We start from the raw sequence: 26,153 nt of genomic DNA on the forward strand, positions 1-26,153 counted from the left end.
TTTTTGTATTTTTAGTAGAGACGGGGTTTCGCCATCTTGGCCAGACTGGTCTCTGAACTCCTGACCTCAAGTGATCCACCCGCCTTGGCCTCCCAAAGTGCTGGAATTACAGGCGTGAGCCACCACGCCGGGCCCTTCCTATGACTTTTAAATACAACATATACACCCAGGGTTTTCAAGTTTGTTCCTCTAACCTTGGCCTCATCATTTAACTCTTGGCCCTTTATATCCAGCTGCCAGCGTGATGTGAATGTCTAATAGGTATACCAAATTTAACATGTTGAAAACTGAATTCTTGATTCTATTCACTGTTTCTAAAACCACTTCACCAGTGTTCCCCATCGCCGAAGTTTCTTGGATTAAAAAAGGAAAAAAAGAAAATGACAAATTTGAAGCATATTTCATTCTTCCCTTTCTCTGCCATCGAATAATCAAATTCATCAGCAAATCCTGTGGCCCCCACCTTCAAATTATCTTGAATATGACTGTTGTCACCCACTCCATTGCTTCCACTCTAGTCATAGCCACCATCATCTCTGTCTTGGATCATTGAACAAGCCCATAACTTGTCTCTTTGCTTCCTTTCTTGTTCTCACAGCAGCCAGATGGATCCTTCTAAACATACTGGGATATCAGATGATGTCATGCCCTGGTCTCCACTTACCAAAAACTTCCCAGCACACATGGAATAAAATCTAACTCTGCACTCCTCTCCAACCTCACTCATCTCCTTCAACATTCCCCTCATTCATCATTCTCCAGTCACACTAATCTCCTTGCTGTTCCTCAAACCCAGCAAGGAAAGCTTCCACCTTGGTGCTTTGTCATTTTCACACCATCTCAAAAAGGTATGTTCTGTTATCTGGTTTCTGTCACCTGTAGATGAAGAGGTGAAGCCTCATAGAAATGAATTATATTGCCCAAGGTGGCAGAGTCAGAGTGGGAATATAGGTCTCTCTGGCTCCTCAGCTGTTCATTTGCCCCCACCTCACCCAGCTGCCTAACACATCATTCATGCATGCATTTAAAATAATTTTTATTTAGCATCTACTAAGGCCATGCACCGTTATTGGGATAAAGTCCTTTCCCTCATGGAGCTTTACATTCTAGTGAGAAAGACATAGTAAATCAAATAAATAAGTATGCAATGTAACATTAGAGTGATATGAAAAAAATAAATAAAGGGAGAGGACTGAGAGGGATGGGATACGATTTTGGCTAGGTGGTCAGGGAAAACTTCTTTGAGGAGTGGTATGTGAGCAGAGGCCTGAACCTACACTCAGGTCTATCAGAAGGATGAATATTATGAAGGACATTCTAGAAAATGTATATAAAGGGAATCATATAATAATATGTGGTCTTTTGTGACTACCTTCTTTCACTAAGCACAGTGTTTTTAAGGTTCATCCATGTCATGACACGTATCAATACTCCATTCCTTTTTATGGCCAAATAATATTCCATTGTATGGATGTACAGTAGTCCCCCCATATCCATCTTTCACTTTCTGTGGTTGCAGTTACCTATAATCAACTGCAGTATCAAAAATGGGTGAGTAGAGTACAAGATATTTTGAGACCACATTCATGTAACTTTTAATACAGTATATTTTTATAATGGTTCTATTAGTATTGTTGTCAATCTCTTACTGTACCTAATTTATAAAGTTTATCATAGCTATGTATGTATAGGAGAAAATTGTATATATAGGGTTTGGTAGTATCTGCCATTCCATGAATCCACTGGGGATCTTGGAATATAACCTCCTCAGATAAGGAGGGGACTATCATATTTTGTTTTTCAGTTCATCAAATGATGAACATTTGGATTGTTTCCACCATTGGCTTTTATAAATAATGCTGCTGTAAACATTCATGTACAAGTTTTCATGTGGACATGTTTTAATTCCTCTTTGGTATCTAGCTAGGAGTGGAATTTCTGAGTCGTATGATAATTCTTATTAATTGCCAGAATAATTCTTATTAACTGCCAGACTGTTTTCCAAAGTGGCTTCACCATTGTACATTCCCACAAGTGGCGTATGAGGGTTCTGATTTCTCCAAATCTTCACCCATATTTGTTATTATCTGACTTTTTGATTCAAGCCATCTTAATGAATGTGAAGTGCTATCAATTTCATCGTGGTTTTGATTTGCATTTCCCTCATGACTAATGATGTTGAACATCTTTTCATGTGCTTGTTGGCCATTTATATATCATCCTTGGAGAAATGCCCATTCAGATCCTTTGCTCGTTTTTTAATTTGGACCATTTGCCTTTTATTATTGAGTTGTAAGAATTCTTTCTACATTACAGATACAAGTTCCTTGTCAGATATATGATTTATACAGGTTTACTCCCATTCTGTGAGTTGTCTGGGTTTTTGTTTTTTTGTTTTTTTGGTTTTTTTTTTGAGACAGAGTCTCGCCCCATCACCCAGGCTGGAGTGCAGTGGTGTGATCACAACTCACTGCAGCCTGACCTCCAGTGCTCAAGCAATTCTCCCACCTCAGCCTTCCAAGTAGCTGGGACTACAGGTACATGCCAGGACACTGGCTAATTTTTGTATTTTTTTTATAGAGACAGGGTTTCGCCATGTTGCCCAAGCTGGTCTTGAACTCCTGGGTTCAAGCGATCCACCCACTTCAGCCTCCCAAACTGCTGGGATTACAGGCATGAGCTACCATGCCTGGCCTTTTCACTTTCTTGATAATATCCTGTACAAAAGTTTTAAATTTGGATGAAGTCTAATTTATCTTTTCATTGTTGTTGTTGCTCATGTTTTTGGTGCAATATGAAAAATCTCTTTTGGCAAATCTAAGATCATGAAGATTTACCCCTTTGTTTTCTTCTAATAGTTTTATAGTTTTAGCTCTTACATTTAGATTTTTGATACATTTTTAGTTCATATTTTATATATGGTATAAGGTGGGGTCAAACTGTATTCTTTTGTAAGTAGATAGACAGTTGTCGCTGCATCATTTGTTAGAAAGACTCTTCTTTCCCCCACTGAATAATCCTGGCACCCTAGGGGAAAATCATTGACCACTGACACATGGTTTTATTTCTGGACTTCCAATTCTATTCCTTTGATCTATATGGCTATCCTTATGCCAGCACTATACTATCCTGATTGCCATTTGCTTTCTAGTAAGTTTTGAAGTCAGAAAGTGTGAATCCTCCTCCCTTTTCTTTTTCAAGGTTGTTTTGGCTATTCTAGATGCCTTGCAACTCAATTAGTTTGCCAGTCTACAAATAAGAGAAAAGAGGTCATGAATTGAGAGCCGGGGATTAAACAGGCAATTCATTTGGTCTTTACTTGATAAAATGGTCCCAAGTTTCAGTCTAGATCGGGGCGGGCCAACTTTTTTAAAATATGTATAAGACTGGTTAGTTTCCAATACATTTTTTGTTAAGGGCCAGAGAGCATTTTAGGGTTGGCGAGCCATTTGGTCTCTGTTGCAATTACTCAGCTTTACCATGTAGCATGGAAGCAGCTATAGACAATACCTAGCAAATGACTGTGGTTGGGTTACAACAAAATTTTATTTATGGATACAAATAGATGTCACAAAATATTATCCTTTAAATTCTTTGCAACCATTTAAAATGTAAAGACCATTCTTAGCTCAAGGCCACACAGAAACATGTGATCAGCAAGGATTGGTGTTTAGGCTGTAGTTCGCCAACCTCTGATGTAGACCATCAGATTTCTGTGTCTAGATTCAGGATCACAGCCCCAGCTGAGTATTCATAATTAATAGTTTTGACTTGTATTATTTCTTTGGCTTATCTCTGGGCTTACTAAATATATGCAGTCAAAATTTATGTCTTTGCCCTCATTTTAAAAACACACACATATACGTTCACACCTGTATCAATCTGTGTTCAACAAGGAGACAGAAACCATACAGTAATTTAAATTAAAGAATTATTTTGCTGGGGATGGTGGCTCATGCCTGTAATCCCAGCACTTTGGGAGGCTGAGGTCAGGAGTTTGAGACCAGCCTGGCAACATGGTGAAACCCCATCTCTACTAAAAATACAAAATTAGCTGGGTGTGGTAGTGGGTGCCTATAATCCCAGCTACTTGGGAGGCTGAGGCAGGGAGAATTGCTTGAACTGGGGAGGTGGAGGTTGCAGTGAGCAGAGATTGCGCCATTGCACTCTGGCCTGGGCAACACAGCAAGCCTCCATCCCAAATATATATAGAGAGAGAGAGAGAGAAAGAGAGAGAGGGCAAACATAAATATAAATATGAAAAGAAAATCCTACAGCTGAGGGGGATTACCCAAGGATAAACTTGGAAAGAGGGTTCCCTCCCCAAGGCTAGGGTTCAGTCCTTCTTGGAGTTGTGGTTGCAGCCTATTGGATAGCAGAAAAGTTTGAGGGGGAAGGTTGTGCAGGCCAGAGTTGGTCCACAGCCACTAGGCAAGCAGGAATAACCCTCTGGGGCACAAGCAAGCCAAAGCTGGCAAATAGTACACAGAGGGAATTGGGAATACAGAGAGAGCTGGGGTGTTGATGTTGATACAAGGCTTGGATCACATGGTGTCTGTGTGGGGAAGGCCTAAGGAAACAACAGGAGCCAAGGTTAACGGGTGGATGAGCAGACGTGGCCAAGGCACTGCTGTGGGCACTGCTGGAAATGGAGGCTGGAGAGTTGCAAGAACCTAGTACACTTCTGTGCACAGCTTGGGCTGGGACAGCCAGTGGTGGCTACTGGGGCCCTGGTGTGCATGCACTAGAGCTGGGGAGAGGGTCAGTGTGGGCTGGGAAGGCTCGAGCCTCTGCACAGGAGGAGGTCAGCTGGTCTGCTTGCTAGACAGCCAGTCCTGTGGGGCCCCCAGCAATATGTACCAGTGGGACTACAGAGAGGGTATAGCAGTGGCCTGGGCTGGGGCACAGGCCTGTGCTGTTTAGGCTCCCAACTGAGCCACCAGTGCCTAAGTGGAGAGCTGGAGAAAACGTACTCCTTTGGTGGCCAATTGGTAGAAAAAGCTGTGTCCTGCAGGCATTTAGCATGGGAGAAAACTTCCCTGGCCCTGGAGTGGAGTAAAAATGGGTACTCTCGCAGAGGTTGCAGTGAGCCGAGATCGCGCCATTGCACTCCAGCCTGGGCAACAAGAGCAAAACTCTGTCTTAAAAAAAAAAGAAAAGAAAAGAATAAAACAGGTACTCTCCAGGGACCTGGTGAAAGAGCCACCTAACCCAAGAAAGAGGGCCCTTCCCCCTGCAGTGTTGTTCTGGTGCCCTCTACTGATAAACCTTATGCCAGCTGGCAAAGGAAACACATAAAGGGCCCAGATCCATTTTCACAGACCAGGCAACAAAAGGAGAATTTGAAGCTCAAACAATAATTGATAATTGGCACAATTCCACATACACACACAGACACAGTCTACCACATAGAGAGGCATAATCCTGGATGCAGATGGGAAAAAGAGGAGATCCAGTTTGGCTTACCCTCTAGAGAAGAAACTATTCTTTTTTTTTTTTTGAGACGGAGTTTCGCTCTGTCGCCCAGGCTGGAGTGTGCAGTGGCCGGATCTCAGCTCACTGCAAGCTCCGCCTCCCGGGTTTACGCCATTCTCCTGCCTCAGCCTCCCGAGTAGCTGGGACTACAGGCGCCCGCCACCTCGCCCGGCTAGTTTTTTGTACTTTTTAGTAGAGACGGGGTTTCACCGTGTTAGCCAGGATGGTCTCCGATCTCCTGACCTCGTGATCCGCCCGTCTCGGCCTCCCAAAGTGCTGGGATTACAGGCGTAAACCACCGCACCCGGCCGAGAAGAAACTATTCTTATGGTAAACACAGATAAGAGGGGTGTTGACTTTCTGCTTGGATTCCTGGAGTGGTGAGAACTTTTTCTCTTTTGCAAATGTGTTTACTGTTCGAAAGCTGTGTTTGTGGGAGTCTTCTTTTACATTCTCACCTGTCTTCTACATTCAGGTAATCACCAAGTGCTTTGGAGACAAACCCTGTGAAGTCTATCTTCTCTTTCAGTCCACTCTGCTATTGTCATAGCTTGTTATAAATTTTGCCTGGACAACTGCAATACTTCTGGCTTCCCAAATTTATACTGGTCTCAGTGCTGTTTATCACACTTCCTTTCATTCTCTTAAGTTTCCTCTCAGATTCTCTGCAATATCTCTTCCACATCTCCAACCCCATATGAAATTCCTTTGCCAATATATTCAGCAGAAAATCTGATTGGAAATGTTTTCATATTCTTACTAGCTATGTCAAGTGTACCTCCAATACTGCACAATTTATTTACCCTAAGATTTTTATAGGTTGAGCCTTTCTCTCAAGACAGGTGATCAGATACAATGGCTCATGCCTGTAATCCTAACACTTTAGAAGGCCAAGGTGGGAGAACTACTTGAGCCCAGGAGTTCAAGACCACCTGGGTAACATAGTAAAAACTTGTCTCTATTTAAAAAAAAAAAAAGACAAATAAGCTCTTTTAGTGGCCATGACTTAGGAGAAGGTACAGGCCCTTCTTCTTTAACCTAGGTTTCAGGTTACTAGAACAGACACAGAAGAGAGGAAGCTAAGACAAAAACAATTTTAAGTAGCATTAAAATTCACAAAATGCAGCTCTCTTTCTCCCCGCCAAAAAATCGCTTTCTAGTTCCCAAAGGAATTGGAAAGCAGGGAAAAGGTAAGAACTGATGGCTGGCAGCAGTAAGGGCGCTGCTGAGCCAACTGCTCTGCCTGAGAGCGGGCTGAGCTGGGGAAGCTGGACTCGGCCTTGGGGTCTGCATCAGTAGCAGATAAGAGCATCACCTATTGTCATGTGTAACCTGGCTTTGTGAGATTTTTCTAGTCGTCAACTATTGCCCCGTAACTCACAGAAGGAATGCTTTTACTCTTTAAGAACACTAGTTAGGTAGAACTCTAGGAATCTTGTTTCACTATTTTTTATTTTTATTTTTTTTAGGATTATAGAACGTCATGCTTCAACCAGTCCCAAATTTCTCTTTAATCAAAGAGCAGCTGACTGTTTGGCTATTCTCCAAAATGATTTCTAGGTTAAAATTAATGAGTAAGATATGGGGCTAGATAAAAATAATCTTTCCACAATGAGAATGTAGATTTTATCCCTTACACATTTCATGCATATTAGAGAAAATAAAAACGCATAACATGATATTTACTCATGGAAAAAGATTATGCAATGAGAGAATCTCATGTCTGTCAAGAATCCTCTACCACTTGCTCTCTTTTAGAAAAAATGATTTTAAAAATTATATGTGCTTACTCTGTTTTTGTTTGAAATGGAGTCTCACTCTGTCGCCCAGGCTGCAGTGCAATGGCATGATCTCGGCTCACTTCAACCTCCACCTCCCAGGTTCAAGCAATTCTCCTGCCTCAGCCTCCCCAGTAGCTGGGATTACAGGCATGTGCCACCACACCTGGCTAATTTTTGTATTTTTAGTAGAGACAGGGTTCCACCATGTTGGCCAGGCTGGTCTTGAATGCCTGACCTCAGGTGATCCACCTGCTTCGGCCTCCCAAAGTGCTGGGATTGAGCCCAGCACTTTGGGAGTTTTGGATTTGAGCCCAGCACCAGGTATGAGCCACCATGCCTGGCCAGCCTACTTTGGATATATGAGAAATATATGCACAGATATTTTGAAATTAGGTTAGAGCTTGCATGTATAAATTATTTCACCTTTAATCTGAATTACTTTACCTAATTTCACAGCTGGGTGCTGTCAGATTGTCTGCCATCTTGAAAGTCCCTTCAACCCAAATCCTTTCTGTGGACTCATCACACAAGGTACCACCTTATGACTATTCCAGGCAGTCATATTTCTGTAAGTTTTTTGATCAGATTTCATTGTTTCTGCTCATTGCGATTACTGGGTCAAATGTTTCCAAACTAAAATTGATCTTTTTTTTTTTTCGCCAAAGAGACAAGGTCTGACTATTTTGTCCAGGCTGGTCTCAAACTCCTGGGCTCAAGTGATCCTCCCATAATGGCCTCCCAAAATGCTGCGATTACAGGCATGAGCTACCATGCCTGGCAATCCACTACCAATTTTTCAGAAAACTCAGCAAAAATCAATATGAAAAAAAAAATTCTAAAACTAAAAGTGAGGAAGAATGATGGTGGGTTCTGAACTCAAGATCATGGTTTGAAGAAATGGGTAGGACATTTGGATAGCTAAATTAAAAGGCCAAAAAGAGGTGCACCTCAAGACTTCTTGGAGTGAGGCTTAAATGGTGAGGCCAGGAAGGATGCAGGTAGCAATTTGACTTTAGTTTGAGTCCCCCAGTTCTCTAAAGTACCCCCCACCCCACCCAATCTGGGCTTGGTCCCCTCATTAGTAGGACTTGTTTGGATGCTGCAGGCATTTGAACACCCATCTCATGTTGGAAATAAGCTGATACATAAAGACTGAACTCTTCCTTCTTAGGCACCAAAGCCATAGTCCTAGAGTGGGGAATCTGCACCTCTCTTTCTTCTGAGAGAAACTCTAGTACATTTCAATTCCGTTTCCTGCTGGGATGGAGTAGAAAGGTCCTGATAGTGACCCTTCCTAGAAACAAAGGAAGGGAGTGAGCATACCCTGGGGAAAGATGACATCTTTGCCCCTCTCCCTTTGCTGGGCTAGGGCGGGCAGTCCTTTCCCTGGGCCATGTCTGAGGTCGCTACAGGTTATGGGGGATTTCAGTAAAAATCAATAATAATTCTGCATCATTTTTTTTCTTTCCACTCCTTTTTTCAAAGGTAAGAGCTGGTTTTCTTGTTTGTTTTTTCTTTCCCAGCGGTAGAAGGAATGTTGGGATTGTCTGGAATTGGGAGGGCCTACCCTTCATTCTTCAAAATCCTAGAGACTATATACCTGCATATACTTTTCCCTCAGTGACCTCCAATTCTGATCAGAAGTTGTTGTTATAGGGGTAGTTCTGGCAAAGGGTGGGGGCCCATACTCCCAGACATGCACATCCTTTTCCCCCATCAGACCTGACTCTAAGGAGCCATTGGAAAATTGGTGCTCTGGTGTGAATGTCTCCTCCAAAATTCATGTTGAAATTCAATTGCCATTATGATGAGATTTGTGGATGGGACCTTTAAGAGGTGTTTAGGTTATGAGGGCTCAGCCCTCACAAATAGATTAATACCAATATCACAAGAGTGGATTAGTTATCTTGGAGTGGGTTCCTGATAAAAAGGGTAATTCCAGCCCCCTTTTTCTCTCTGTCTCACATACTCGCTTGCTCTACTGTCTTCACCATGGGATGATGCAGCATAAAGGCCCCCACTGGATGCTGGCACCATGCTCTTGGACTTCCCAGCCTCTAGAACCACGAACCAAATAAATTTGTGTACATTATAAATCACTCAGTCTGTGACATTCTGTTATAACAGCAGAAAACAGATTAAGACCGCTAACTTCATGCCTGGGGCAGGCAAGTGGGGAGAGGCCTTGGAGCCAGTAATTCTTTCTTTTTTCATTGTCTCCTTGAATGAGGTGTCCAAAACACTTCGTGCTGCTTCTGATTTTCCAAGCCTGATATGCATTTTATGGATCTTGCAAACTCCAGTTGGGCAAACAAATTTGCTGGAGCCTTGGAAGACCCTCTCCAGTGAACAGTTATTGACCCAAGACAGAGAATCAGAGCCAGGGCATGCAGAGTTTATTCAAAAGTCTGGGCAATTTGGGCTCTGAGGGAGGAAGATTAAAAAAGGGTGTGGGTAAAAGACAGATCCTTGGCCTGAAAAACAATGGACGGAGTATGACTAGGTTGTCTCAGACCAGTTATTAGAGGGATGATGTGTGGGTATCATTAGCAGGACTGGGCCCTAGAATTAGAGGGCCAAGGGGACATGGTATCGGAGCTATGTTTAGGAGTCTTTACATCTATTATTGTTGATCTGACATGGGGAGTAGCTAAGAGGCCCAAAGCAATGACTCATGACTTGAGAACAGTGTGGGTATGGTTAAAGGACCTGCCCCTGCAATCTAGAAGGCTGCCAGGGGGATGTGGTTAAAGGGTCCCTAGAACTGGAGGACTGAGCAGATCATTAAGGACTGCAAAACTTCAGTGGAGTACAGAAGTATTCAGCAAAGACACCTGCAGAAAGAAAGAAAAAGAGAGAGGGCGAGGTGGGGAGAGAAAGAGAAAGACACAAAGAGAGAAAGAGAATACCTAGGGAAGGAAGCTTTCACAGAAGCTGAAGAAAGTGACCAGTCTGGAGAAGAGGCAACCCAGCCCCTGGAGACCTGGAAAATCCCCTCCCTGCAACTGGCCTGTCTCTAGAACCTAATCACTCCTCCACATGAAAAGGATCAGATTCTCCAAAAAATCTATTAGATTGATTCTCAAGGGTTGAATTCATGCAGGAAACCCTGACTGTGAATTTGAATTCCTTGCACCTTTCTGGTCAGCTGAGTGGCCAAGCCACACAGCCTGAACTTACTAAAGAAATTTTGAACTAAAACAAAGGGATAAGAAAACATGGGAAAGAACTGGTATATGAAAATAAAACGAGTTGATTATTTTTTGATTACTTAAATAAAGCCTACTTTTTAATTCCGATTCCAAGAAGTAGAAAAGAATGCTTATTTAACAGTTACTGCCATCTTCGCTCACATTCAGAGTACATGGGGGAATCAAGACATCTCCTGAAAACCCCTCAGAGGTAACTGAGGTAGTGACTTGGGGTAAAGACTCTGTCTTCCTAAGTCAGTTGAGGAGGGACATCGGGATGAAGTTCCACCCACAAGCTCTGCACACACAGGTCTTCTCCCTGAGTGTGTCCTCCTTTAGTACAAGATGAGGTTGAACTTATTGCTAATGTGTTTCACATTTTCCCTCCCCACCCATGTAAAGCTTGTCCCAAAAAAGCTGTTCTTTGCTGAGGTGTGCCTTTTTACTAAGTCCTTGTCCATTCTCCCGACATGTGCAGAATTTCTATTCTATATACTCTGGGGCTATTGAGGGGTGACTTGTGGCTGAAGCCTTATCTACACCCCTTATATACCTAACATGTCTTAGAATCAATTCTCTGGAGAGACAGATGGAAAATTGAGGATTCACTGGGGAGTGAGGGCAGGGCTGGGCAGAGGAAGAGGCTGATGTGCAACGTGTCTGCAACCCAGTGATCCTTCAGTTCGATGGGGATCTCTGGATCTGGAATGACCTTCTGGAGTTGTCCCCGTTGAGTCAAGGGTTGGGGCCAGAAGCTACCCCTGCAAAGAGGCATAGCCCCCGTGGTGTGTGCAGTTCCCTGTGGCTGAGAGCAAGTTCTAGAGTGGAATGCATCACTGCCAGCAGCAACGCTGTTCTCTCAAGCAGCCGGGGTGTTAGCCATGAAAAGGTCATCTGGGCAGAGCTCCACAGTGTCCCCACATGCAGAGTCTCCCTGTGGTGTGTGATCACAAAAGCTTTGCCCATACATCCTGCAAACAAAGACCTCCTTCCGGAGGGCCACCTTGTGCCTGACTGTCCATTCTTTTGCTGATGCTCACCAACACTCCCCAGACAAGGGTGCCCTCCCCTGAGGCGGTCATTGGATGTTTGGTAAATGTTTGATTATTGCTAAAGCCTTCCCACAGTCCCTACACGTAAACTTCTCTCCTAAGTGTGTCTTCTTGTGCATGCTGAAGGCTGACTGATGGCTACAGTTGCCCATACTGTATACTCATAAGGCTCCTCTCCTGAACGTGTCCCTCCCATGCCTGATAAAGGTCGACACATCTCTGGAACTTCACTCACAATCTGCATACACAGGGTCTACTTCCCATGTGTGTCTCTGGGGTAACATGAGGCTTGACTGATCACTCAGGTCTTGTTCACGACCCCTGCATACACAGGTTTCTCCCGTCAGTGTGTCCTCTGGTGTCTGACGAGATTTGACTTATGACTAAAGCCTCGCCCACACTCCCTACAAACATAATGCTTCTCCCCTGAGTGTATCCTCTGGTGGACAAGGAGGAGTGATTTCCGGCTAAAGCCTCGGCCACACTCACTGCACACGTAAGGCTTCTCTCCTGAGTGTGTCCTCTCATGTACAATGAGGGTTGACTTGTCACAAAAGCCTCGCCCACATTCCCTGCAAATATAAGGCTTCTCATTTGAGTGTGTCCTCTGGTGTCTGATGAGATTTGACTTCTGGCTAAAACCTCTCCTACACTCCCTGCAGACATAATGCTTCTCCCCTGAGTGTGTCCTCTGGTGGACAAGGAGGAGTGATGTCCGACTAAAGCCTCGGCCACACTCACCACACACATAAGGCTTCTCTCCAGAGTGCGTCCGCTCGTGTATGATGAGGGTTGACTTGTCGCAAAAGCCTCTCCCACACTCCCTGCAAACATAAGGCTTCTCATCCAAGTGTGTCCTCTGGTGTTTGATGAGATCTGAGTTCTGGCTAAAGCCTCGTCCACACTCCCTGCAAACATAAGGCTTCTCCCCTGAGTGTATCCTCTGGTGTTTTCTGAGGGTTGACTTGTCACAAAAGCCTCGTCCACACTCCAGGCACACATAGGGTTTCTCACCGGAGTGTGTCCTCTGGTGTCTGATGAAGGATGACTTCTCACTAAAGCCTCGCCCACACTCACTGCAAACATAGGGCTTCTCCTCTGAGTGAGTCCACTGATGTCTCTTGAGGATGGACTTATTTCTAAAGCTTTGCCCACACTCCCTGCACAAGTAAGGCTTCTCTTCTGAATGTGTTCTCTGGTGTCTGCTGAGGTTGGACTTCTGGCTAAAACCTCGCCCGCACTCACTGCACACATAAGGCTTCTCCATCGAGTGTGTACGATGGTGTCTGATGAGGGCTGATCTATCTTTAAAGCTTCGCCCACAATCACTGCAAATGTAGGGCTTCTTCCCTAAGAGAGTCCTTGGGTTTGTAATAAAGTTTGATTCCAGGCTACGGTCCGGTTCACACTCTCTACAGTTGATTGCTCCAAATCTCAAGGTTTCTGATTCCTTCAAGCCTTTGTCTGGCTGCACAGGGTTTGGTCTTTGGGCTGAGCTGGGCTCTACTTCTACCACCATGTTGCCTTTTCTGGGACTTGCTGACTGTCTTTGGAGTGGGCTGGGGAATGCCCTTGAGGTTTCTCTCTCCTCTGTCCTTGGAGACCAGGGTTTGGAGCCACCTCCTCTCTCCTGACCTTCTGCATTTTCATACCAACAGCTTAGATGGGAATACTGCTGCCCCTGCTGTTTCCAATGCCTTGGGCTAGAATTCCCTGGATGGAAGTGATTTTCTGCACATAAGCCCAGGAAGATCTGAAGTACATGCTGGCTGAGGAATTGCTGACAGGAGAAGGCCAGAAGGCAGGAGGAACAAGGGTAGATTTCTGGCTTTGGTTCTGCTGAAGAATGAAAGTTTTCAGTTAGAGTAGCCATAAGTAGGGCTGCTGAGTTGTTCTGCCTTGTCTTAGGACAGAGAATGTTTTACTGCCATACCTGTAATTGATAATATAAGTACAACACAATTTGCTTCTGAGCAATGATTCCTTTACATTCCATCACATTTTCTATTGAGATCCAGAAAATCCACACCAAAAATATCTTGAGAAACCAGGAACCTCTCGAGTGAATATTCTGCTCTGTAAACAACTTCAATTATAATTAGCCTTCTCCTAAGCCACAGACATTCACATTGGTATATACTGTCCACAACTCTTTGGTCTGCTTGGAGATAGTGGTCTCTATGACACATGTGGAAATCCCCTTATGACTTTTCTTATTATATAAAAAAGGGTCTTATAGACATAAAAAGTCCCTCAGTCTGAAGGGCTTCCGAATGTAGGAGAAAGTGTATGGAATACTGGTTAAAGAAATTATTGTAGGCCGGGCGCGGTGGCTCAAGCCTGTAATCCCAGCACTTTGGGAGGCCGAGGCGGGTGGATCACGAGGTCAGGAGATCGAGACCATCCTGGCTAACATGGTGAAACCCCGTCTCTACTAAAAATACAAAAAACTAGCCGGGCGTGGTGGCGGGCGCCTGTAGTCCCAGCTACTCGGAGGCTGAGGCGGAAGAATGGCGTGAACCCGGGAGGTGGAGCTTGCAGTGAGCCGAGATCGCGCCACTGCACTCCAGCCTGGGCGACAGAGCGAGACTCCATCTCAAAAAAAAAAAAAAAAAAAGAAATTATTGTATATAAAACAAATATAAATTTCAGGCTGCCCACCTGTAAACAAAGATTTATTAGAAAATGTCAAAGTATTAGGTTCTCTACTAAGTATTATGAATTCAACAATGAACAAGAAAGACACGGTCTATGATTTTAGGATTCTGGCACCAAGCCAAAACAACAAAATCTGCCTTTCTCTCCACTTTTCATAAATCAGTAAAAAGAAAAACTTTTCATTTACAGCAGCACCTGCCTACAAAATATCAAAACCAGATGTTGCATTTCATCACAACAGGATCTATCCAATTGATGCTGAGAAATGACCACGTACTTGGCCCCAGACCCTACTGGGCCTAATTAAAGACTTCTGCCTAACTAAGGAACACTGGAATCTTTATAATCAACTGTGTCTGTCCCTAAAAACTCATCCTATCCTATCCAGAATGCTAGTTTTCAAACCTTAATTAGCATAACCATCATGAAACTGCTCCCTAGGGGTAAAAACCTTTTATTTTTTCCCCCTCATCAAACTATACAGTGAATTTCTTCACTGCTGTGTCTCCTTGCCTGTTAAGTAAATGATTTGTGCCATTTGATTTTTTGACCTTTTGTGGTCTTTTAGTTTTTGACAATGTGTTTTCCCTTTGGTTGCTTTGACAGGGCACTCACCAGTGCTGGAACTGCTGGACTGCCAGAGGAACATAGCTGTGTGTAGACTGCTCCGTAGGTGCTCAAAGCTGCTTCTGGCAGCCTTGCCATGGGTGAGGCTCTCAGCAGCCGTCAGGCTCTGCTTGCTGTCACTGAGCACTCCCTGGGTTTATTTGGTTTACTTGGGTTCTCAAAGTAACTCATTATTTGCTTCTATTTCTGGCCAGTCATCTCTTATAAGACTTGTGGTCATTCTGGTATTTTGTGACATGAACTTTTTGTCTTGATATTTTGACTGTGATTCGCTGCCATCATTTTGGCTTATCTAGAAGCATACCAGGTCATTCAGACTACAGTCTGAATATATATATGGCAGTGACGTAACACCCCACATCACTGAGAAGTGATGTAGAGGAAATCTCATTTGTGTCTATTTTGTGTTAAACACTGGAACAAAAAGCTCCTTACACTTAACACCCTGTTAAAGGGACCCCGTGTATACTCATTATGATTCTAATCCCTACGCCTTACTAGAAAGTGTCATCATTTCACTAATTTAGATTTACTGAGGCCATTTTGAGGAACTCTGTTTTCTATCATGCCCCTTTGCTGTATAATAATTCAGTATATATATCTTTTTTTTTTTTTTTTTTTTGAGACAGAGTCTTGCTCTCTCTCCCAGTCTGGAGTGCAGTGGCACGATCTCAGCTCACTGCAAGCTCTGCCTCTCAGGTTCACACCATTCTCCTGCCTCAGCCTCCTGAGTAGCTGGGACTACAGGCGCCCACCACCACGCCCGGCTAATTTTTTGTATTTTTAGTAGAGACAGGGTTTCACCGTGTTAGCCAGGATGGTCTCGATCTCCTGACCTTGTGATCTACCCGCCTCGGCCTCCCAAAGTGCTGGGATTACAGGTGTGAGCCACCGCACCCGGCCAATAATTCAGTATATATTTCTAAAGAACTATATAGTTGAGAGATCTGGCTTGCATCATCAATATATTTACTCATTTGCTTAATCTTAAAATGCAAGGAATAAGGCCAGGTGCAGTGGCTCACGCCTGTAATCCCAGCACTTTGGGAGGCTGAGGCAGGCAGATCACCTGAGGTCGGGAGTTCCAGAACAGCCTGACCAACATGGAGAAACCCCATCTCTACTAAAGATACAAAATTAGCCAGGTGTGGTGGCATATGCCTGTAATCCCAGCTACTTGGGAGGCTGAGGCAGGAGAATCTCTTGAACCCAGGAGGCAGAGGTTGTGGTGAGCCGAGATCGCACCATTGCACTCTAGCCTGGGCAACAAAAGCGAAATTCTGTCTTTAAAAAAAAAAAAAAAAAAAAAATGCAAGGAATATAGTTTCAGAATTGTTGACCCACATCCTTACAAAACACAATATACAAAATATAGTCCATATAGTTCAAGATTTGTATGCAGTTCTTCTTTGTCAATAGAGAAGGAGTTGGCCAATTTTTTCTGAAAAGAACCAAAGAGTAAATATTTTAGGCTTTGTAGGTGACATGGTCTCTATCATGACTGCTTAACTCTGCCATTGTATAACAAACGCAGCCATAAATAATTCATTGTTCCAAAAAAACTTTATTTACAAAAACAGGCAGTGAGACAGATTTGGCCTGTAGGCCCTAGTTTGCCAGTCCTCATTTTCCTATGGAGTATGGGCAAAGCTCTCTGTTAAATGGGTTGTTTTCCCCTGTTACCTGTGGTCGTGTTATTATTTTGGAACAGTTAGGTAGATTTGTTTCTCTTGGTATTCCATTTTAGGGATTTTCCCTCTCTTTGTTGATTTAATTCCTTTCTTTGAGTATTTAAACACTAATATGCTCCAAAAGTGCAAAACTATTCAGAAAGGACATGCCTCTCCTTTCCATAGCCTTCCAGCCAAATTCCAATATAACCTCACAGCTAACCAATCTCATTAGTTTCTGGTTTATTAACCCTGTATTACTTTGTGGGGGGGCGGGGGGGGAAGAAGAAGAAATAGATATGCATATGCTCATAATTTCTCACTTTTAAAAATACTCTTTGCACTTGGCTCTTTTCACTTAATATATCCTAGAATTTACTCCCTATCAGTTCAGAGGAGCTCTTCCGCATTTTGGAAGGATGTATCATAACTTCTTCAACAAATTTACTACATAAGGGCAATTAGGTTACTCTAATATTTTATAAAGAAACAATGCTATAATGAATAACCTTGTGCAAGTGTACTATCTTTGGAGATGAATCTTCAGGGTAAATTCCTATAGGTAGGATTGCCAGGTCAAAGCATATGCATATATAGTTTTGTTACATGTTGCCAAATTTCCCTCCACAATAGCTGTAGCATTTCTGCATTGCCATCTGCAGTGTATAATGTTGCCTATATCCCTCAGCTTTGCCAAGTGTTCTGTCAACCTTTCGAAATGCTGCCAATGATAAGAATGGTGTGTAGTTTTAATTTGCATTAATCTAATTAGAAGTGAAATTGAACACCTTTTCAAACATTTAAGGGACATTGTTATATTTTATTTTGTGAATTGTCTATTCAGGTATTTTGCCTATTTTCTTCCTATCTGGTTTTAGGGTTCTTCTCTTTGAATTTTAAGATTCATTCTATATTATGGAAAATAACTCTTTATATGTGATATACTGTATGTGGCAAATATTTCCTGGAAATTTGTCCTTTCTTTTGACTTTGCTTACAGTGTCAAACTTATCACTCTTCTCCTCTAGGCATCTAGGTTTTTAGTCAAATTTAGAAAACCTTTTACTATATCCAGGTGATAGAATATTTACCCCCATTCTATCCTAGTATGTTTACGGTTTAATTTTTTACATTTAGATCTAGTCATTTGGGATTTTTCTTGTATATGGTGTGTGGTATATGGTCCAATGTTATATTTTTCCAGATGGATATCTAGTTGCCCAACCCCATTTATTAAAACGTCCATCTTTACTCCAGGGATTTGAGATGCCACCTTCATCACATACCAAAGTTCCATAAGTACTTGGGTTGACTTCCTGACTTGCTCCCTGATTCCACTGGTCTATTTGTCTAGTCATGGGCCAGCACCACAATGTTTTCTTTCTTTATTTTCTGCTTGCAGCTTCAACTCAAAGGACACATTTTAATTCTAAAGGTTTTGTAGCATACGTTAGTGTCTGATAAGGATAGTACCCTGTTATGGCTTTTATTTTTCAGTGTATTCTTGGCTATTTTTCCACCTTTATTTTTCCATGTGAATTTTGCAAAAGAATTTCACTTTTTTATTGGGACATGTTAACTTTTTGAATTTTATGATTCAAAAAGTTATCCCTAAGGATATCTTAGGGATAACTGACAACCTGATTTTAATCTATAAAAATATTTTTTGAGGTCAGGCATTGTGGCTTACACCTGTAATCCCAGCACTTCGGGACGCCCACGCAGGTGGATCACTTTAGACCAGGAGCTCAAGACCAGCCTGGGCAACATGGCAAAACCCTGTCTCTACTAAAAATACAAACAATTAGCTGGCATTGTGGCATGCACCTGTAGTCCCAGATACTAGGAAGGTTGAGGTGGGAGAATCACCTAAGCCCAGGAAGTTGAGGCTGCAGTGAGCTATGATCATGCCACTGTACTCCAGCCTGGATGACAGACGTGAGACCCTGTCTCAAAATATATATAATTTCTTTTAATCAAAGAAATTTTAACACAGATTTGGTATTAGATGATACCATTAACTTTGTTGAATGTAGTAATGGTATTGTGGTTATGTAAGAATCCATTTTCACTTTTTAGAGAAATGTGGCATATTTAAGGGTGTCATGATATTTAGAATTAACTTTGAAATAATTTGGCCAGAAAGGGAGAAGCGAATGATAATGCAAGCGGGCAATGTGTTAGTAACTATTAAGTCTAGGTAATTCGTGTTCCTCCTTGACCTATCAGCCCTACAAACACTTATTTCTTTTTTTTTTTTTTTTTTTTTTTTTTTTTGAGACGGAGTCTCGCTGTCACCCAGGCTGGAGTGCAGTGGTGCGATCTCAGCTCACTGCAAGCTCCGCCTCCCAGGTTCACGCCATTCTCCTGCCTCAGCCTCCCGAGTAGCTGGGACTACAGGCACCCGCCACCTTGCCTGGCTAGTTTTTTGTATTTTTTAGTAGAGACAGGGTTTCACCGTGTTAGCCAGGATGGTCTCGATCTCCTGACCTTGTGATCCGCCCGTCTCGGCCTCCCAAAGTGCTGGGATTACAGGCTTGAGCCACCGTGCCCGACCACGAACACTTATTTCTAAGATTCAGCCTAAGCTACCCTCTTGCAGCAAACGGTATTTTGGTCACAATATCTGCTGTTCCTCCCCACTGAGCCCATCTCTGAAGAAGGATTATCTTTCCCACCACAGTGACATCAGACTTAGCTGTGGGATTTGCTTTGGCCAATGAAGGTTAGCGGAAAGTCAGTGCACTTTCAAACAAGTTTTAAGAGCCACGATGTGGTCCCATCATTGCTCTTTTTCCCTATACCTTGAGAACCCCACGATCCAGACAGAAACTGCTCCTTTTGCTTGGATCCCAGAACCAAGAGAGTTGAACCACACCTGAAGTAACCAAGAGGTAATGTAAGTGAGAAATGAACATTGGCTATTATAAGTACTGGGGTTATCACAGTATTATCTGGTCTAAGCTTATTAAATTATCTCCCCTGTGAAGGCTTTAAAGATTATTTCAGAAAGAACTGGCCCATTTATTTCTAACGATGCCCTTGAAGAAAAGACATTAACATGAATATGTGAAGAAAGAGAGAAAAACAGATTTGGGCTGAGCAACATGGCTCACACCCGTAATCCCAGCACTCTGGGAGGCCAGGGTGGGTGGATTGCTTAAGCCTAGGAGTTTGAGACCAGCCTGGGCAACGTGGCAAAACTCTGTCTGAAAAAAAAGAAATAAAATAAAATAAAATAAGGAAAGAAAAGGAAAAGGGAAAGGGGAAAAAGGGAAAAAAGGGGAAAGGAGAAAGAGAAAAGAAAGAAAGAAGGAGAAAGAGACTGGTTTAGGAGGAAAAATGGTATGCTCTCAAGTTTTTATAACTTTAAGAATAAACTTAGGCCGGGCGCGGTGGCTCACGCCTGTAATCCCAGCACTTTGGGAGGCCGAGGCGGGCGGATCACAAGGTCAGGAGATCGAGACCACGGTGAAACCCCGTCTCTACTAAAAATACAAAAAATTAGCCGGGCGCGGTTGTGGGCGCCTGTAGTCCCAGCTACTCGGGAGGCTGAGGCAGGAGAATGGCGTGAACCCGGGAGGCGGAGCTTGCAGTGAGCCGAGATGGCGCCACTGCACTCCACCCTGGGCGACAGAGCGAGACTCCGTCTCAAAAAAAAAAAAAAAAAAAAAAAAAAAGAATAAACTTGTGGTTGCAGGCAAGGAGAAATATGGGGATGAAGCACAGGTGAGACAGCGGTAGATAATGGGTTCGTTATAATATGTGATGGGGAAAATCGTTAAAGTTCACAAATTGTTAAAGGGTGTAAATATGAACACGGAAAAGGAGTATGTGACACTAACTCCTGTGGACCCCTGCAGTCCAAAGAAAAGAAAAAGAAGAAAGAGAATAGCCCAAAAGAGAGACGTAAGAGGCTGGAAACTGTGGAACATTATGATGTCAAGCAAGACAAAGCAAACAATTTCAAGGAATGCAATTGGGATCCAGGTTTTCAATATCAAGATTCATTTGAACTAGGTCATTTGTTTGTTTGTTGTTTTATGGGTTTTTTGTTTGTTTGTTTGTTTGTTTGAGATGGAGTTTTGCGCTTGTTCCCCAGGCTGGAGTGCAATGACATGATCTCGGCTCACTGCAACCTCCACCTCCTGGGTTCAAGTGAATCTCCTGCCTCAGCCTCCTGAGTAGCTGGGATTACAGGTGCCTGCCACCACACTTGGCTATGAACCAGGTCATTTTTAACATTTTCCTCTGAATCAGTTATATGTATTAACAGTGGGAGAGAAAACAGTATGACCAGAGAAAAATAAAAACAAAACCTAGTTGGACTAAGTAGCTAAGACCAAATCAAAACACACTAAACCATTCACAAAAATTATCAATCTTTTTTTTTTAAAGAAAAACACAGCCCACACAGAACCAGTCCGAAATGGATGAATCTATACTGATTTAGATGGAGCCAGGTCAGATGGGAGCTAGTTCAAACCAGAGGGAATCAGATCAAAACACATCAAAGAAGATGAAAATGGAATAAGGTAAATCTGATTAAATCATATCAGGGAAACAGCCATGCCATTTGGAGCAAACTCCTGAAGAAACTCCTCCCTGAAACTGGTTTGTGTCTCCAAAAATGTGATTCTTCTCTACATGTTGTATCTAGAAATATAGGAATATCTAGAACAGTAAGCTCCAGTATAGCAGCCACTGGCCATGTGTTTACTGAACACTTGAAACGTGGCTAATCTGAACTAAGATGTGCTCTAAGTGTAAAATACAACCAGGTTTTGAACACAGGACAAAAAAAATAAGTAAAATACCTAATTAATAAGTTTTTAGGTTAATTTCATGTTAAAATGATATTTAATATATTGGGTTAAATAATATATATATTCTTAAAGTTGATTTCACCTGTAGTTACACTTGTAAAAATGTGGTTACTAGGAAATTTAAAATTACCTATGTGGCTCACATTATATTTCTACTAGACAGCACTGATCTAGAACAAGGAGTGGAAAATGACTGACCACAAGCTAAATCCAGTCCTCTGTTTTTGTATCACCTACAAGCTAAGAATGGTTTTTACATTTTTAAGTGGCTAGAAAAAAGTAAAAAGAGTAGTAATATTTCATGATACATAAACATAATATTAAATTCAAATTTCAGTGTCTATAAAGAAAGTTTTATTGGAACATATCCACGCTCATTCATTTGCGTATTGTTTATGGCTGCAACTCAATGGCAAGTTAAGGGTTGTTACAGAGGCCTTATCACCTGCAAAAACAGTTATTGTTTGGCCCTTTATAGAAAAAGTCGGCCAATCCCTCATCTAGAGTTATGTTGCAATTGACATTTATCAACCCATATTTAAATAATTTTTTTATTATTTTTTATTTTTTCAGACTGAGTTTCACTCTGTCACCAGGCTGGAGTGCAATGGCACGATCTCAGCTCACTGCAACTTCCGACTCCCTGGTTCAAGCGATTCTCCTGCCCCAGCCTCCCAAGTGGCTGAGATTACAGGCACATGACACCACACTCAGCTAATTTTTGTATTTTTAGTAGAGATGGGGTTTCACCATGTTGGCCAGGATGGTCTCGATCCCCTGACCTCGTTTAGGTTTGCAAACAAACGAAAAAGAAAAAAACATGGTTTATGAAAACCCCAAACCACAATAAACTTGACTCTTAGTTTTAACTTATATCACAGAGCTGCATCTCTCCCTACTCTCCCCGTTGCAAACCACGTCCCCAGCCTCACTGGCCTCCTTGCAGCTTCATGTATTGGGCAGGTACATCCCTTCATTAAGGTCTTCGTGTCAGTAATTCCCTCCACCTGAAATGCTCGTACCCTAGATACCTACAGTTCTAACCTCCTCACCACATTATGTCTTTAGCCAAATATTACTTCTTCAGTGATTTCAAATACCCATTTTAAAATTCAGCCAGTCACCCTATCACACCCAATACCCCTTTATCCTGCCTTATATCATTATTTTTTACTAAGTTGCACTTATCACCTTTTAACATACCGTATTATAATATCCCTGTATATGAAGCTTTTGGTTTGTTGTCTGTCTCCTTATACTAAAAAGTAAGCCCCACGGAGGCAGGGATTATGATTTTGTTTACTAATGTGTTGTAAATATCTAGAACATTTTTTTGTGGTACATAGTAGGTGATCAATAAATTGCTATTGAATTAATGAAGGAAAGGAAAGAACACAGCCTCACCCAATGAGAGAAGATTCCTATAATTCTCCAGCATCACTTCTTTGTATAGATTCCTCTGCTCTGGACTCAGTCTCTTCCATTCTGCTTCTGTGAAGATCACAGCCACATCCCTGAATGTAACTGGTACCTACAAACAACCAGTAAATTAATGTATAGCAAGCCACCATCAATCTTCCCTGTGTGTGGAGCACAGCTGGTGACCCTGGAAAGCCTGGATATGCAAGTTGATGTAATTCATCAGAATATATGGTTCTCCATATGAAGAAGTTCTGAACACTACTGTGTGCCTAGTTTTCTGTTAAAATCTGTGAGGAGCATAACTGAGCACAGAACACATTCTAGGCCCTTGACATGTATGATTTCACTGGAGAAATGATTTGTGAATTACTTTGTAAACCTCAGGCTGTGTTTAGGACAGTGACCTTGAGAATTCATAATGAAGGAATTCAGAGATAAAACAGCAGAGAATGGGCTGCAGAAGGAACAAAAGCATGACAGACTTAGGGCTTGTGCTGGGCATCAGGGAGTGGTAAAGATTTAGAAAGAATGGAAGAAAACTTTGATTACAGAGAAAAATGGGAGTGAACAGATGGGGTCTGGAATAAACATTTCTTAAAAGCTCAGTTTACTAAATGGGATCTGTAAAATCCCTGTCTTTGCTATGTGCTTTAACAACTTTTTTCAAGAAGGCCTAATGCTTCACTCATCTACCCAGATGTTGACCGCCTTTTCCCTTCCCAAGAAAGAGAATATATGTCTGTTCTCTGGGAAATGAGCCAGCACTTCAGGGAAAAAAAAATGTAATCCCAACTCACCACTATTTGGGCCTTTCCCTCCTTTTCCTGGGGCCAGTCAGTATCATTAGAAGGCAAGCCTAGTGAAAGAAAAAGAAGCTATGAGAAACCAGAGCCCCCGCCCCCCAGGCTCCCTGAGCAGCTCTTTTGAGCCTTAGGATGAAGGAAGTAGTCACTTTACTCAGAGGTGACCTCTGGAGCATTTTCAGGTGAACCTGGAGACTTGGCTCCCTCTTCATCTTTCTGGCCCCTCAACAATTCTCACCTTTCGCTTTATGATTTTGGATCAATTTCTTCATGGTCTCTACATTTTCCCCATTCTTTGAAAGCAAAATCTCTTCCCAGTATTGATCTCCCAGTGCTGAAGGATGAGGCAACATCATGGCCCCAGAGTCAGCCCAGTGTGAGCCTTGAAATTCTGCCAGAGGTCCAGGTAGATGTTATTTCATCTCAAGATGGAGTTCTGCTGCCTGTGGTGACTTCTACCAACCTTAATTGTAAAAGCTCATCTTGTTTCCATGCAGCCAGGACCTGTGGGATGAAGAAGCAATTTGCTATTGCTGGGGCTTTTATTGTGGGCCCTAGGCTTATGCCTCTTCAACAGGGATCCTGTTCTCTCACACCCTCCTCATTCAACAAACATAGAGTCTCCATCTACAAGGGTTCCCTGGATTTTCTACCTTCATTCACTCTACCTTCATTTCTAGGCCCTCATGCTTATGTTCTGCCACTCTCCCTTAGCTCTCAAACCTTACTTCTTCTGCCTCTGTACCTCAGATTCAAACTCTATGTTTCAGATCAGTCTCTGCTACTACCTGAAGCCTGAGTCAGAGAGAAGACAGAATATAACATAATGCCTATGGAGAAAGAGCCTCTGACTGTTTCCTGCAGACCAATCAAGGCGTGCAGAACTCAGCTTCTGATTCCCCTGCCCCAACCCCAGGTTCCATTTATATTCAGTTACTTATGTCTTGGATGGGCACAGTGGCTCACACCTGTAATCTCAGTACTCTGGGAGGCCAAGGCAAGCTAATTGCTTAAGCTCATGGGCTCAAGACCAGTCTGGGCAACATAGCGAAATGCCATCTCTACAAAAAATACAAAAATTAGCTGGGCATGGTGGTGTGTGCCTGTAGCCCTAGCTACTCAGCAGGCTAAGGTAGGAGGATTACCTGAGCTCAGGGAGTCAAGGCTGCAGTGGGCTGAGATCGTGCCACTGCACTCTAGCCTGGGCGACAGGAGTAAGACCCTGTCTCAAAAAAAGGAAAAAAAAAAAAAAAAGATCCCTATGTCCCTGGTATTCTGAGGAGTTTAGGAGATCAAAAGTCAGTCCTTCTTACTTAAGGCAGAGCTCCAGGTCTCACAATTACTCTAAAGTGATAACCTCCTAGCTTCCATTTCTATGCATGTCTACCATATGACCTTACCAGAGATGTGCTTTTGTGTATCCTGATGGGCCCAAATCAAAGTCCTACACTGATGTGGTCCCAGAGAAGGCAGGTGGTATTAGGAGTTATGCCACCTTCAGTAGCTCCTCAGACACTGTCCAGGATTTCAGCAAAAATGACTACAGGCCTATTGTTGCCTAGTACCCTTCTGAGACTAGCTGGGGTCTCTAAGCAGCTCTTGTAATTCATCCCTCAACACCATAGGCAGAGATGACCACTCCCTCTTCTGTCCAACCTGGGCATCATACCATATTGTAATTTCTCTATTTACATGACTGTCTTGACTAAACTGTGAAGCTTCTTGTAAGATGAAATGAATCTCAGTCTTTTTGCTAATCTACTTTTAGTGATTAGGATAAAAGAGGCCTTTGTGGTAGATTTTATCATCATTCCCAATTATTTGTTACCCTATAAAAAGATGGTACTTCCCTGTCCCAGACATCAGGCTTGACCTTGTAACTTACCTTGGAAAATGAATGTGAGTGAAAGCAACGATGCCGTTTCTAAGCATTGCATAATTCCACCATTTCTCTTGTTCTGAGAACAGCATGTCCCCAAAGGGACTGTGGTTCTATTGTAAAAGGTCATGGTACAAAGCTAAAGCCAACCTATAATACCTGCAGTACAACGTAGCTGAAGCTGACAAAACCTTTCTCCTAGTAACACTAGTATCTGTAGCTAACATTTATAAAGCAAGATCTGTAAGTGCAGACTTTTTTTTTTTTTTTTTTTGAGACAGAGTCTTGCTCTGTTGTCCAGGCTGGAGTGCAGTGCCGCGATCTCGGCTCACTGCAACCTCTGCTTCCTGGGTTCAAGTGATTCTTTTGCCTCAGCCTCCCAAGAACCTGGGATTACAGGTGCCTGCCACCACGCCCGGCTAATTTTTGAATTTTTAGTAGAGACGGGGTTTCACCATGTTGGCCAGGCTGGTCTTGAACTCCTGACCTCGTGATCTGCCTGCCTTGGCCTCCCAAAGCACTGGGATTATAAGCATGAGCCACCATGCCTGGTTACTAAGTACAGATTTCTGGTAATCTTCACAAAACAGCCAAGAGGTGGATGCTGCTATTCTTTCCATCTCACAGAGGAGGAAACTGGGGCACCAAGAGGTTGGTTTATTTGTCTTTAAGATTACACAGCTACCAAATGTGTTCTAGGCACAGCCACAAATCTTAGCACGTTGAAGGCCCAATCAATAGTGGGGACTAGGGCTGGGTGAGAATGGGT

At 42.8% G+C, this 26,153-nt stretch overlaps 2 protein-coding genes across 7 annotated transcripts in view; both read right to left on the reverse strand.

Moving 5' to 3' along the window:
• SNRPB (small nuclear ribonucleoprotein polypeptides B and B1) overlaps window positions 1–26,153 on the reverse strand; it is a 350,333-nt gene that overhangs the window by 10,267 nt on the left and 313,913 nt on the right. The window lies entirely within an intron of this gene.
• ZNF343 (zinc finger protein 343) overlaps window positions 1,991–26,153 on the reverse strand; it is a 32,255-nt gene continuing 8,092 nt past the window's right edge. For 3 of the 6 annotated variants that reach the window (XM_050745676.1, XM_050745677.1, XM_050745675.1), the window contains exons 4-7: window positions 23,744–24,009; window positions 23,500–23,558; window positions 22,685–22,811; window positions 10,516–13,338 (exon numbers count right to left, since the gene is read on the reverse strand). In XM_050745676.1, the coding sequence (XP_050601633.1) occupies window positions 11,843–13,338; window positions 22,685–22,811; window positions 23,500–23,558; window positions 23,744–23,861 (1,800 nt within the window). In that variant the 5' untranslated portion in view covers window positions 23,862–24,009 and the 3' untranslated portion in view covers window positions 10,516–11,842. Of the gene's footprint in view, window positions 10,091–10,515; window positions 13,433–22,684; window positions 22,812–23,499; window positions 23,559–23,743; window positions 24,010–26,153 lie in introns of those variants that run through there. The other 3 variants (XM_050745681.1, XM_050745679.1, XM_050745680.1) reach the window with 3 other exon arrangements.

Source organism: Macaca thibetana, chromosome 10, assembly GCF_024542745.1.
Source record: "Macaca thibetana thibetana isolate TM-01 chromosome 10, ASM2454274v1, whole genome shotgun sequence".
NCBI lineage: Eukaryota > Metazoa > Chordata > Mammalia > Primates > Cercopithecidae > Macaca > Macaca thibetana.